Here is a 15028-nt window from a genome sequence, read left to right on the forward strand (position 1 = left end):
CGCACGTCCATGCGCTAGTATAGACTCAAATGCTTATGGTGTGTATGATGATGGATGCATGCATCTGGTGACTGACTCATTGGAAACCTCTACCCTTGGTTGTGTCTGTTGTTAGGGTCTTATAGTTAGAGTCAGCGCCTATCAGTGGCTAGGCTACACGCCACAGTGCTTCCAGGTCAGCACTTCACTTAGCGCCATATTGTGCCATCCAGCACAAGGCACATAAGTACCGCATCTACTGCAGCGTCCGTCAGTGTGGCGCTGTATGCACTTTAGTGCGGTACTTCCTTATCTAGTCCTCCCTGGCACCGCAGCTGCAGCGCTGAGTGCTGGTGAGTCTAGAGGGACTCCGACCCAGTGTTTTGGGGCAGAGTTCTGTGACTTTACACCAGTGCTCACTTCGCCGAGCTCTGTGAGCTTAACAGGCTTCGACAGTAATATTCAGCGATAGTGCGGCTCTGTGAGGCAACAGAGTCCGCCTCGTACACACCGGGTGACATTAACCCGCGTGTGTTTATTATACCGCCATATAGTGTCTGCCATTACCGAGCAGCAGTTACCATCTCTGCACGGTGGACCCCGCACTGCGAACGCACCTAAATACCTTATATATTATTTGGTGAGTTCCGCCAGCCCCTAACACAAGCCAATCCTTCTTCCCAAAATCATTTGTCAGGACTGAGTCAAGATGTCTCTCGTGCCCTTTACATGGTTAGTCAATCTCGCTGACAACATTGCGTTTGGCTGACTTTTTCTTTAATGTTTTTTGGCCCAGAGGCGTTAGGTACATTACTTAAAGCGAACCTGTCAGCAGGAGTTTGCTAAGTAAACTACAGACACTGTCAGGTTGGTGCTGTTATACTGATTAATATGATACCTGCGTGATTAAATCTGTCTTGTGGTTCTTGTGTAATCTGTGTTAGACATTTTCAGTTAATGATATGCCCGTGCTCCAGGACGGGTCTTTAGGCAGAGTCTTATCTTCCTGCTCTAAGCCGGAGAAACAAAGGAAAAACCTGTCCACAGGCCACACCGAAGCACAAACCTGTTCCTTATCATAGAGAGAGACAGACTGTGCTTTAAGCGGCCTGTGAGCAGATCTTTCCTTGGTTTCCCCGGCTTAGAGCAGGAAGATAAGACTCTGGCTACAGTCCGGAGCACGGGCATATCATTAACTGAAAACTTCTAATACTGATTACACAAAAATGACAAGACGGATTTCTTCACCCCAGGTATAATTTTAATCAGTATAACAGTGGCAACATGACAGTGCCTGCAGTTTACTTAGTTAAATCCTGCTGACAGGTTCACTTTAAAGGTATTTTTCTCAAAATCGCAAATTACGTCATAATATTGAATAACTTGGTAATCGCTGGGGGTCCATTTGCTGGGAATGACGCTCTGGTAACCCCTTGAGCAGGGTTCTTGAATGGAATTGAGCTGTGCATCCTTGGCCTTCACTCTGTTTGTTGTCAATTGGACTGGTGTAAATAGCGGAGCGCTGTACTTGGCTTTCTCTATCAGTTCCAGGCAATGAATGAAGCGAGGTTCGAGCATGTGCACTTATAATTCTCAACAAAATACACAATTGATATCAGCAAAGATTTTCAACTTGAAACTTAAAATTCTTCAAGACTCAATTCAACCCCTCCCTGATATTGAAGGTAGCAGTACATCCTATATTGTGAAAGCAAATGGCGTAGATGATGCATGGGCTTCAGAGCTGTGCCAGGGACCACTGCATCTAGCTGATTGTGTGGGGGAGTTAATGCCCTCTTTAACCCCTTCAGTGTAAAACTGATAAGTCCAATACGTTGCAGTACATGACTATTCTGTTGAAGTCTGTACAAAAGGTGAAATAAAACCTGATAAAAAAAACATATATAAAGAAAAATGATATCACAGAATATGTCAACTCATCCTGCAAAAAACAAGCCCCCACTCAAATCTATCGTCTAATAGCTGGACACAATGTTTTGGGCACTACAATGTAATGGGCACTACTATGTCATATTTGCCATTTTAAAATTTACAATATTATAGCAAACTTACTGCATACTTATTATTACTAGAAAACACTTGTGTTGTCAAAATAGTCATCATACCTGTAGATAAATTCCCAGAGGGGTGTAATTTCCAAAATAAGATTACTTTTGAGGGTTCCTTGTTTTTGGAGGGTTTTTGCACAAGGCACCTGCAAACTGTTAAAGAAAAATCATCCAAAAGTCATAAAACATAATTTCCTTTCCTAGGCCTGCCATGCACCCAATAAGTAGATTTTGACTGGATAATGGGGTACTACTAATTTCAAGAGAAGTTGTGTGACAAATTGTGAGGTCTATTTTCTCAAATTGCTCCTTTAAAAAAGTGAAAAATCTAGAGCTAAACCAACATCTTCATGGCCTAATGGTATAAAATTCTGTGAAGCATCTGCAAAGTCAAAATGCTCACTGCACCCCTAGATTAATCCCATGCATGTTTTGTAAAGTGAGGTCATTTCTTAGGGTGGAGGGTGGGATGGTTACTGTTATGGCAACTCAAAGAGTCTGCTAATGTGACATGGTACCTGCAAACCTTTTCCGCAAAATCTGAACTCTAAACTGACACTTTCTGACTTATAGGCCCCTCAGAGTCACTTCAGAAAAACAGGTTTTTCTAATTTTGTTGAAAAAAACCTTGTTAAACGTTTAAGCCTTCTAGTATCGTAACAGAATAAAAGGACATTCATAATTGATGCTGACATAAACATTTGGCAAATGTTAGAGTTGCTATTTTTTGTGCTATGACTGTTTGATTTTATTGCACAATTAATTCAAATTTTAATAATTGATAACAGATGGTGATTCTTTACTGTTAGAGCAACGACGTGAGACTCCAAATTCTTTACTGTAAGAGCAGTTAGACTATGGACCACTCTGCCACGTGATGTTCTAATGGATTTTTCACAAAACTAGTTCAAAGAAGGCTTTGTGGGTGCTAGATTTCTGGATTTAGGACATTTATCCAGGGATTTATTCTAATTTGATATTTAGAGTTGAGAAGTCTTTTTTCTCTTAACATTGGGGCACTTCACATCTACTGCATTGGGTTTTTGGCATTTTTTTTTATCAACATAGTAGGACTATCAGTTGAGCTTGATGGACCTCTATCTTGGTCTGCATTCGTGCATCCTTGTAAAATGCCCATGTGCTGTCATCGGACACCAGATTGACCAGTAGAGTTGAAAGCATCTATACACACATTCGTGAAAATCAATGATCCGAAAGTGAGATCCGTGAAACTCAGCGTATATCCTTCTCTGATCCATGTGTGTGGGTCAGACGCGGTCATACAAATTAGCAGGGATACATAAAACTCCAGAATGCTTCCGATTTGCAAGTGTTATAAATATGAATAAGGGAAGAGTAAGATGGGCCTATAACTCGGGCAGGGATTGCATCGTAAAGCTCGGACTGGCCGGCAGCTCTCCTGACCCAACCATTGCAGCATGTATTACTATGCAGCTGTCATGATCCGGTCAGGAGTGCCGCCGGCCAGTCAGAAGATTACATTGCCATCCCCGTCTACGTTTTACGCTCATCTGATTCATCTTTAAGAGCCAACTTTCCAGCGGTTTGTTTGTTTACTTGGAAAGAAGCACATCGATTTAGTGGAAAAACAAAATCCAGAAGAGAATAAAAACGGAAGCAACTAATATAACCTTTAGGGAAAAAAATCAATCCGTTTCTCTTGGATGTGGGAATGCAGCTGGGTTCGCACAAGAATACCTTTTGTCTGTTTTGTTTTAGAACCCAACAAACGGAATTAACGTTCAAAAAAATTCCGTTGCATAACTGACGCAAACGGAAGCAAAAACCGCCGCGTTGATTAGTACCGAGTCCGTCTGGGTTCATTTTCCATTTGTCGGAAAGAAAATCTGATCTATTTCAAACTTGAATTCTGTTTGTCTGATCCTAAAACAGAAAAGACAAATTAAATCCCCGAACGCTGATGTCAACCGACCTTACAGAGTGTTTGACCATCTTCACCGTACAACATCGTATATGCCGGAGTAATACAACCCAGACCATTTGCTATTTCTGTTTTCCAGTCTCTGCTGATGTAGCAGGCGTTTTGTATCCAACTGACTGATTAAATACTTCAGCCATTCGTTACCATCCTGTTTGTCTATCTGGTTCAGTTGTTTTCGTTCGCTAAGTCTGATTAATAGTCTGATTAATATCTAACAGGGAGAATATGTGCGGATCAGCAGATTATCTTTCCACTGAATTTACTTACAAAGAACAAGTTTCCTGGTTATAGATGTAGATGACAGATACTCGACCGGTGGTAGGGAAGTGAGTGTGATCCCTGAATACTACAGCTAAACATATTATATTTCTAGTAATGGTGTACAAGAATGCTTGTGTTACAGGACTGATACTAAGTATTCAGGTCCATGTCCTGCATCCACAGATTTTTTTTTTTGAGACGTCTTATGAGCGGGTTCGGTTCTGTAAAACATCAGAAAAATCACTCAGAAATTTTTTTAAAAAACTATTCATTTTTATTGTTAAACCACCTGCTGTTCACATATTCAGAGTTTTGAGGGTTTTTTTATTACAGCTTCAGGTTTCCAGATGATAAACCAAGTGACCTGACCGTTCTCAATTCCAGCTGTGAAGCCACTCCATAATTTATAAAAGAAATTAATGAGATGGCTAAAAAAAAAGAATGCATGAGGGTCACGTAAGCGATGTTCCCTAAAAAGAATGCTAGCATTTTATTCATTGCTTAATGTATGTTAAAAAATGTTACTAGAAAACACCCAAGAAAATACATTAACAAAATGCGCCTAGAAGCGCTAATAAGACAGTAACAAAAATACTTTGGGCTAAACAACAACAACAAAAAAAAACAGCATTTCTTAATGCGATTTTCGCTTATAAAACTTATTGTTTTTCACCATTGGAATACAACGTAGTTTGAACATACCCTAAATTTCCAGTAAAATTTAGCTGCAACAGGATTTCAGAAAAATTTTTGAGAAATGGCCCAGGATAAAGAAAAAAGAAACAAATAGCAAAAACTGTAATAGGGTAAAAGAAAAAGCTATACAGTACTCACCTGTTATGAATCCTTTCATTTCATTGTGTCGAAACATCTTATGTGCCCCAAAATTATATCAATAATAATAACTTTTCGCCAAACAGGCCCTCATACGTGTACATTGACAAAAGAAGGTACAGGTTTCAGAAAATGGCCACACAAAACAAACTTTTTTTTCACACCAATAAAATATATAAAAATCTTTTACAAGTTTGGTATCGACGCTATCATATTGAGCTGAAGAATCATGGCGGGTCAGTGAATGCCTTAAAAACAGAATCCTCAAATAATGGAAGAATTGCTATTTTTTTCACCATTTCATTGCTCTTGGCATTTTTTCCTGTTTTTTTTATTACATTATATGGTAAAATGATGGATGATATCAATGGTATAATTACAAAACTACATCTCATTCCAAAAATAAAAAACAGTCCCTGATTTGGCTATGCCAACAGAAAAATAAGAAGTTGGAAGACGGGAAGGAAAAAAAAAAAGAAAATTGGTGGTGGGGAGGAGTTAAGCTAGGCATACGAATATCAAAGAACCTTCTTCATTCAGTACAATTGTCTCTTACCAGTCACTCTTTTATTTCACTAGGGTTGTAAGGGTTCTCCCTGGCCAAGGTGTAATTTGTGTATCTTGTACATCACATACTGGGGTCCGTGTGTGTGCACATGTGATTCCTTGATATCATGTCACTCCCAGACTGCATGCTGCCGTATCTTGGAGAAAGTGGTGGCCTTTTGTTGTCATGAAGAATGAGCCACGCCTTATTAATAAAATAAACTCTTATTTACTTAATCTTGGAACTATGTACAACAGGTAGTAGTTAGGTTGTAGGTAAAACACTTGAATTCATCATCTGCATTACATTACAGAGTCACAAACATTTTGGTTACGGTTGACGGCACATAACTTGTGAAGAACATTGCTGAAGAACAACAGGTTAAGCTAAGGGCCTACATCTAGATGTATTTCGCTGTGCCCACTGCACCCAGTACTACACTCTATGGACTATAAAAGGGAGCTCTTCCGGTTTCTATACCTTACGGACGTGTCCCAGCCTGGTTGGTCCCATATTCCTTCACTAAGGCCTCCAGGTCAGGTCTGGCAAACACTAAAACTTGTGCTTAATAGCATCTTTCACTAGGTGCCCCAACTTGCCTGCTACTGAAGAACTACCCCCACTCTTACTTGAACTTCTGTAAGTCTCCTCTGCTTGCACACACTCAATACGGCTGGCACTGCCAAGAGTATCTTCCTTCTCTGAAGCTGAACATGAATTGGCTATAAAAACAGGAACTAAGCTCCTAGTGCCCACTTAGGGCCCCGTCACACATCGCGACGCACCAGTGATCCCTACAACGATATGACCTTGTCAGGATCGCTGGTGTGTCGCTACATGATCGCTGGTGAGCTGCCAAACAGGCAGCTACACCAGCAATCCGCACCAATGACAGGAGGGTAACAAGCGACACAAGGCAAGGCTCCCTCTGGTGGATACTGCTGGTAGTGGAGCTGGTCAACATGAGTTAACCCAACAGCTGCAGAAGATAATTGGAGGAGTGGGGGTAGTGACTGGGACTACATAAGCGAGCAGACTTCTCTCAGTGGCTGCCGGTGATACTCCTTTCTTTGCTTATTGAGGATTTCTGTCTCCTGCCTGTTCCTGCATTTTTCAGCTATGTGTCATTTGCTAAACCCTTTGCATCTGATTTTGCCTTGCTGTCGGGTCAGCTTGCTCCCCCAGGGGCTGCTGGCTCCTGTCCTGTATTTTTGTATCTTGTGTTTTTTTTGCTCAGTCCCCTGCTGTATTAGCCTGTTGATAGATACCAGTTCACACCTGAGTGCTGATATAGTGGGGGGCGAGGTTTGTGCAAACCTCAGTATTTTTGTACATCAGTCGTGTTGGAATTGTTAGGGTTTTTGCGTGATTGCAGACAGTGCCTTTTCTGTCCTATCTAGTCAGTGTGGGCCCCATCATTTGCTCAGTCTATTTTCTGTCTGTGTTTGTGCTTCATCTTGTCACCGACAATATATGTTTGGGGGCTGTCTATTCCTTTGGGGATCTGCTCCGGGGCAGTTTAGATTTCACCTTTCTGTCTTTAGGCTTAGTTAGTCCTCCGGCTGTGACAAAGCGTCTAGGGCAACGTAGGAACGCTCCACGGCTACTGCTAGTTGTGTTGTTAAGATCAGGGGTCTGCAATCCGCTGAGCGACCAACCTCTCTGGTGTTCTGGTGGCATAGCCTATTGCACTCTCCTCCTCGGTGACCCATTCATAACATTAACCACTGTGTACCTTAGTTACCAGCGCGCTTGTGCAGGCATCTGGTAGCCAAGGTACACATCGGGTTTCTAAGCAGCGCGCTGCACTTAGAAACCCGATGTGTACCTTGGTTACCAGCTCCCTGCACCAGCGCGCTTGTAACTAAGGTACACATCGGGTTTCTAAGCGCTGCACGCCGCTTAGAAAGCCGACGTTTACCTTGGTTACCAGCTCCTGATCGCTGCTCTCCCGCCTGTCACACGCAGCAATGCGTGCTGGACAGCAGGAGACCAGCGATCAAAAAAATGTCATGGCCATTCCAGGACGATCAGCGATACCCGGCAGGGGGTGCTGGTCGCTGGTAAGTGTCACACACTGCGATCTCGCTGGTGAGATCGCTGTTGCGTCACAAAACTTGTGACTCAGCAGCAATCTCGCTAGCGAGATCGCTATGTGTGACTGGGGCTTTACACTTCCCCAAACAATGGACTGGCCTTACAGTTAACCCCGTCAAGCCTGAAGACAAGAAAACTGCAGCCTACATAAGGATAACAAACACAAAATAATATACAGGTCATACAATACATAAGAAGTCTTCAGAGAGGCTGTTCAACCTCTTCTCTACCTTTTACAGGGCGAGAAAAATGCCTGAAAAATTGCTATGCCAAATTTTCCCACATTTCGCATCCACACGTAGTTTTAGAAAATGCAGACATCCAGTTGGATTAAGCATTTGCAGCACTAGTGATAGTCAGCTCTATTGCTTAGCATACAGACTGCATACTGTCTTCCATCCATAATGTCAACATATTGTGATGGCCGTCTGCGAATCTGGGCTGCAGTGGGGACAGCACCCCGAGTAACCCCGAGACCCTTAACCCCTATACAGGGATCTGGAATTGTAGCAAGGCCCAGGAGGTAGCTGTCTAGATTAGCAGTGGACCAGAGCAGGACGGCCACCAAGGTGTCAAAACTAAAACCCGTAATCAAGGTCAGGATGCAGGAGTCTGAGACTAGGGCGCCGCAGAGGCACGAAATCAGCAGACAGAAGGAGAGTCAAAAGTCCAGGCCAGGGTCAGTAAAACCAGGAGGGCAGCGAGGTACAGAATCAGCAGGCAGAAGGAGAGTCAGGAATCCAAGCAAAGGTCAGCGTCAAAAAGTCGGAAGAGAGGCGGAGGTACAAAAACGGCAGGCAATAGAATGGTCAAGAATCCAGGCTGAGGTCAGAGTATACACTATAGCAATTCACACAGTAACACGCAGGGGAACCAAGAATATATCCGGCGGCTTGCAAGACCAGTCCCCAGGTATTTGAGGGATCAGGTCCTCCCTCAGAGGTTCCCGGCCCGATGATGTAACCAGGACCGCCCCCGGACCAGGCCAGATGGACATGCAGTAAGCCCTACATGACTGACAGAGGGGCGGAGCCTGCGCCCACCAGATGCCTGCGCAGGAGCCCCCTCTCTGCCACCACCCTCACCCTGGAGCGAACCACGGCGCCTCCCAGTGGCTGAGGCAGGAATAGCCGTCCCTGAGTCCGACGGCGACGTGACGGTCCGGCGCCCCCGAGTGGCCGAGACCGGAACTGCAGGCCCTGAGTCTGGCAGTGACGTCCGGCGCCTCCTAGTGGCCGACGCCGGAACAGCAGGCCCTGAGTCTGGCTGCGACGTGAAACATGGACAAAATGATGTGAAGAATTTCTTGTTAACACAGAATCTTCGCTTCAGTCGCAGCCAAGGTGTCAGGAATAAACTTGTTTCTCAGGGATGAAATACAAAGTTGTATTTACGTCTGAATATAGTTATATCTCATTAATATTAGAAGTATTGATGAGCGAATATATTCGGCACTATTCGTTACTCAACGATTAATTTGCTATTCTCTTTGGTATATTTCAGTGACCAATAAAGCGCCTGTCTGGCTGAGCTTGCTTGCCAATCACAGTGATGCCGGCGCCATCTTTACTGTGGCATTACTCTGGCTTCCCGAACACCGGGTGTTTGTCGCACTTGGAACACCGGGTGTTTGTTGCGCTGTCATGTGCATGACAGCACGGCAATCACCGCTTCTGATCAGCAGTGAAAACATCCCCACTGGTCAGAGAGCCGCGGTTCCCAGCTGTGATCGGAGATATAAAGTTTACCTCTGGTCACTGGTGTCAGCTGATGGGACTACTGCTCCCATCAGCCAAAGCCTGCTGCCGCTAATAACAGTGAAAGCAGGAGCTGCTGCTGGGAGTATTCATCAGCTGGTTCCTGCGCTTTAAATAAATAATTAAAAAATAGTTTAAAAAAGCCCCCAGTTGGTTGTCAAGAATAGAGGGGTCCCTACGCCGTATTTTCTCCTTCGCCTCATTAGGGGACACAGGTACTGTGGGTGTATGCTTTTGCCGCCTGAAGGCTGACACTAAGTGCAAAAAAAAGAAGTTAGCTCCTCCGCCATATACACCCTCGCCCCGGTTGCTGGTGGAATCAGTTTTTGCTTAGTGTCCATTGGAGGCACACGTCTGGTCTTTTTTTCCAGACTCTGTCATTTTTTCCATAAAGATAAGACAGGGGCAACAGACCCTATTGAAAGGGTCCGATTTCCCCAAACCAACAACGGGCGAGCACGTGCGAGTGTCGCCTCCACGTATCCTTTCCCGCTACGTGGGACATGATGCCGGACCGAGCCCTGACCACCCTAAGGTAGAGAAACCCTAGGCTGTACAGAGGCCTGAGAACAGTCCGTGCGGCCCCCACACGGAAGGTGGCAGACAGTCCCTCTCCTCATCTCCTATAAGGGAAGATGGAGCTAGGGTGCCTGCACCGTCCTTAAACTTTTTTTCGGCCCCCCCTAACCTGAGGATGAAGATGGACGTCGAGGGGTGAGGTATGGAAGGAGGTGGGCTGGGAGGGGTCCTGTGGATCCCTGTGGTTGGCGCTCCTGGCGCCGTTCTTAGATCCCCGGGCTCCCTGGCTGCGCCACATAGCGTGGCATCCGGCGGCACAGGCTCCTGGCCCGTTGTCCGGCGGTCCCGCCCCAAGTCCGGGCGCAAGCCGGAAATTTAGTCCCTGTTTTTTCCCGGAGCTAGGCCGCGGGCAGAAGTCCCGCCCCCGTGACGTGGCCACTTCCAGTGGACCCGCCCATTGGGGCCTCGGGCGGACGGCAAAATTTAGTCCCCGGCTTCTGCCTCTTCGTCCAGAGGCCCGCCCACATGCCGGAGAGCGCTGTTTTTTAAAGAAGGAATAGCTAGGCGGCGGGCTGGACGTCTGACAGGCCAGGACGGGGGACACAGGACTGGGGTAAGTGCTACCCCTGGAGGCCACTCTCTGTGTTTTTCCAGAGGCTAAGCAGCTTTTTGGGCCTTGGCATATCACTTAGCAGCCATCATGTCCAGAAAAGCAAGGGTACACACATTCTTATATGTTGCGTGCACCTCCTATCAGTCCGCCTTCCCATGGCCGCAAACCAAGCAGATTTGCGAAGCCTGCGACTCTGAACGTGCCCAGGTGCCAGGATGGGGCAGTCAGGCCCATTCTGGACCTACAGCTCCTAAACAAGTTTATCAGGATCATACATTTCCGGATGCAGTCTCTCCGTTCAGGCATATCTGCCATGGGGCGGGGAGAATACTTGGCTTCTATCGACATCCAAGATGCCTACCTACAAATCCCCATTTTTCCCAAGCGCTTCGCCATCAACGGCCTACACTTTCAGTTCGCAGCACTGCCCTTCGGGTTGTCCACCGCTCCCAGGGTATTCGCAAAGGTCATGGCAGTTGTCATGGCCACCCTGCACTCCCAGGGCATAGTTGTCTTTCCTTATTTAGACGACCTCTTGGTCAAATGCCCTTCCTTTTGGGCATGCGAGGAGAGTGTCAGCATCATGCTAGATACTCTTTCCTGCTTAGGATGGTTGGTCAATATAAAAAAGTCATCCCCTGTGCCAGCTCAGAGGATCTCCTTCTTAGGAATGATCTTCGACACTTCCCGAGGGTTGGTAAACGCATGACTATGCACACCCATGTTAAGTATAGGAAAAAAAACGCATGTGCATTTATGCGCAAAAGCGCAGCGCCAAAAACGCATGTGTGAAACCAGCCTCAGGCCATGTATACTTGAAACCTTTATGATGATGCGAACGGCACATGACAAATGTGGCCAATGATTGACATGTAATGACTACACAGTTGTAAACTCAGACCATATGATCATTGGCACTGTGTCGGAGGGGATATTTACCCCTCCCCGAAAACCATGCTGGGTGTTTTGAGTGGTTTCAGGGTCTGAACTCCACACAAGGTATATGGTGGACGTATTTACAGCCAGCACCCACCATTAATAACAACTGTTGTTGCTGTTAGCCCCTTAAATGCAATCAACCAATCACTGAGAGCGGCATTTAAGGTTGGTATGTAGATGTGGTGATGACCTTGTCCCTGTAGCTGCCACCATTTGGATCGCCATTTTGTCTACTTATTGCAGTACTATACTTTTATAGTATAAAAAAAAACAAACTATTAATGAGACTAAAAAAGCAAATAAACATCTTTTTTTTTCTCCCAGTTAAATGTAAAGAAATTAAAAAAAAGATTTTGTATCACCACATCCTCAAAAGTACAATATATCAAAAGATAAAATTATTTCACCTGTATGGTAAAGAAAATAAATAAAAAAAATTTAAATTTTTCTATCACCAAATGTTACAAAAAAAATGCAATAAAGGCTTTCAAGATAATAAAATATTTGCTAGTCTCAATGGCTCCAAAAAAACCCAAATCATTTATTTTATTTTATTTTTTTTACAAATTTCTGAACCGAGAAACAATAACGGAACTGCTTTTTTTTTTTTTTTTTTCCCACAACTTCACCGCAATTGGAATTTTTATTGCATTTTTCATTACATGATATGTTAAAATAAATGGTGTCATCCAAAACTACAGCTCATCCTACAAACAATAAGTCTTTACATGGGTATGTTGCACAAAAAAAGTTATGGCTCTTGGAAGAAGAGGAGGAAAAAAAAAAACGAACGAAAAATTAGCCAAGGTTGGAAGGGGTTAAAAGTTTGTGTGTGAACATGTGCTATTATGTACTATAAGCAGCTTCCAGAATGTTTTTGCACAGCTGGAAAGCCCCTATAATTCAGTGTAGTAATGTAATTACTTCTTAAACTAACATTATTTTTTCGGAGACTAATTTAGCCCATTCTGCTTTTCTTCTCCCCTAGGGGCTCCTTCATAGGAAGCAGTAGGATGAAGCCTTCTGTATTGGCTAGCGGGCTTATGCTCTATATTCTGTATATATGTGTAGAGATCGGCAATCAACAAAAGGTCAGTCCAAGAAAGTTAAAACAGATAAAAAAGGAGGTTGCCAACTATAAAGATATCGCTAAATCCATTATCGACCTTGCCATCTATGGCAGCGCCCAGAACAGATCCTACGAGAGGTTGGCACTCTTTGTTGACACCATTGGGAACAGAGTCAGTGGCTCCGATAATCTCAAAAATGCAATTAAGTACATGTATAATGCCCTGCATGAAGACCAGTTACAGAATGTGTCACTAGAACCTGTGAAAATCCCACACTGGGAACGCGGAAAAGAGTTGGCCATTATGATCCAGCCACGGGAAAAAAATCTGGCTATACTTGGACTTGGAGGCAGTGTCGGAACTCCAGTGGAAGGTATGACACAAGTTTGTACTAGGAGATCAGATTCATGTTCCATCCCCTGGCTCCACATCAAAGCCACATCATATAGGTTTATCTATGTAACATATGTCTTAAAGGGGATCTGGCTTGAGGTCAAGAGTGACCAGGTTTTGTGTTTATTTTATTCCCGCTGCTCCTTTGAGTATTAAATTTTTAGTTTTTTTTCTTTTCAAAATCTGCTCCACAGTTCCAGAGATGTGGGTCTTTTTGTTTAGTGCTAATTGTTAGGATGTCTTACAAGGGGCGTGGCTCACAAGGTAATTATGCAGATAAACCTAAAGACACACCCCTACAGAATCCTGTGAGGACCGCCCTCTTAGTGGAGAGCAGTAAATAAAAAGGGCCAAATCTATGGAACTGTATGGTGGATTTTGAAGAAACAAAAAATGGAATTCTCGGGAGAAGCGGGAATAAAACATAAGCACACTACACAGATCCCCTTGCACTTCCGTGCTCCCTACTTTCATCTCTAGCCTGTGTCTGTATAATTTGACCTCTTGTGATGATGTCTCTTTCAATGTGACTTGCTGCAGCCAATCACAGGCTTTTTTTCATTTTTGACATGTTTGCAGAAGATAATCTTAAGACGAATCTTTGCAAAAAGTTGTATGAATTAATGTGTATTTCTTGTTGGGGATGTCCCCACAGGTTCTATCTTAATTGCTGCAGGAATTTTGACCTGTGTAACTGAATGAAAATGGTAACCTGTTGCCGATACCCTCTGTCCATACCGATCTTATTTTTAAGTTGCAGTCCAAACGTAAAGAGAACCCAACACTTGCCATAAATATAGAATTTTGTTATTTGTCTCCTTAATCCAACTTTGTTTTTCTTTTGTTCCAGCTCCTGTCCGTTCCTGAGATATTTCCTCCTCTTCCTTGTATGTAAATCTAGTCTTGTTAGCCATGTGGGTGTGTTACTCAACTCTTCTCTGTTTGAGTCTTCTTGAAGAACATGCCTAATTGGTTAAAAGACTTATTATATACTGAAATATTCAGAATTGAGAGTCCTCAGTGGTTGATACCTTTTAATGGCTAACTGAAAAGATGGTAACACATTGCAAGCTTTCGAGACTACTCAGGTCTCTTCAGCAGGCTAGACTAATACAAAATCTGAAGAGTCACATATTTATGCACAATACAGCACAGAAAAAATGCAATAGATGAGACAAGTGACGTGAAGCAGAATTATGATTATGGGAGAGGGAGAAACATAAATATTGCTCCAGTTCATAGATAAGGAGTCTGGATGTTTTATTGTCCTCTGATTGGGGTCTCCTAATGTGTTGTGATGCCCCCACAAGGTCTTAGGAGCAAATTCCTTAATTGATGTAAAAAGTCATAAATCCATGCGCCACATTCATTCCAGCATTGAGAGTGTCAAAGGTCGTCATAAACTTGTTTCATCTATTGCATTTTTTCTGTGCTGTCTTGTGCATAAATATGTGACCCTTCAGATTTTGTATTAGTCTATGCCTGATGAAGAGACCTGAGTAGTCTCGAAAGCTTGCAATGTGTTACCATCTTTTCAGTTAGCCATTAAAAGGTATCAGCCACTGAGGACTCTCAATTCTGAATATTTTTCTATCTACTGGCTAACACGGTACAAAGATATACATCTTTCCTCTATTATATACTGGAAATAGAGGGCCATGTCTCAGGAACACAGATGCACAGGAACAAAAGGAAGCAATGCCAGAGTCAGGAGAATAGCGGGATTTATACCAGGTAGAAAAATGACTGGATTTATACCAGGTAGAAAAATGACTGGTCCGATTTGAAGGCCTCATGAACAAGGCAGAGCTGGGATCAGTAAGAAAGAACATGTTGTACAATGCAGTTCCATCCTTTGTGCGTCACCATATGGCTCTCTGTGTAATGCTTCTAGGGGATTATGGATTTGTAATATGTCATGTAAGGGAATATGTCATACATTTTTTTGTTGGATTCCTTCTAAATCAGATAGAAAAAATAAAATAAA

The 15028-nt window shown here is 43.7% G+C and overlaps 1 protein-coding gene across 4 annotated transcripts in view; it reads left to right on the forward strand.

Annotated features, from left to right (window-relative positions):
* CPQ (carboxypeptidase Q) overlaps window positions 1-15028 on the forward strand; it is a 636368-nt gene that overhangs the window by 43896 nt on the left and 577444 nt on the right. For all 4 annotated transcript variants that reach the window (XM_073550429.1, XM_073550430.1, XM_073550431.1 and 1 more), the window contains one exon: window positions 12567-13021. In XM_073550429.1, coding sequence (XP_073406530.1) covers window positions 12567-13021 — 455 coding nt within the window. The remainder of the gene's footprint in view (window positions 1-12566; window positions 13022-15028) is intronic.

Source organism: Dendrobates tinctorius, unplaced genomic scaffold, assembly GCF_039654945.1.
Source record: "Dendrobates tinctorius isolate UK_male_01 unplaced genomic scaffold, ASM3965494v1 ptg000165l, whole genome shotgun sequence".
In the NCBI taxonomy this organism is placed as follows: Eukaryota; Metazoa; Chordata; class Amphibia; order Anura; family Dendrobatidae; genus Dendrobates; species Dendrobates tinctorius.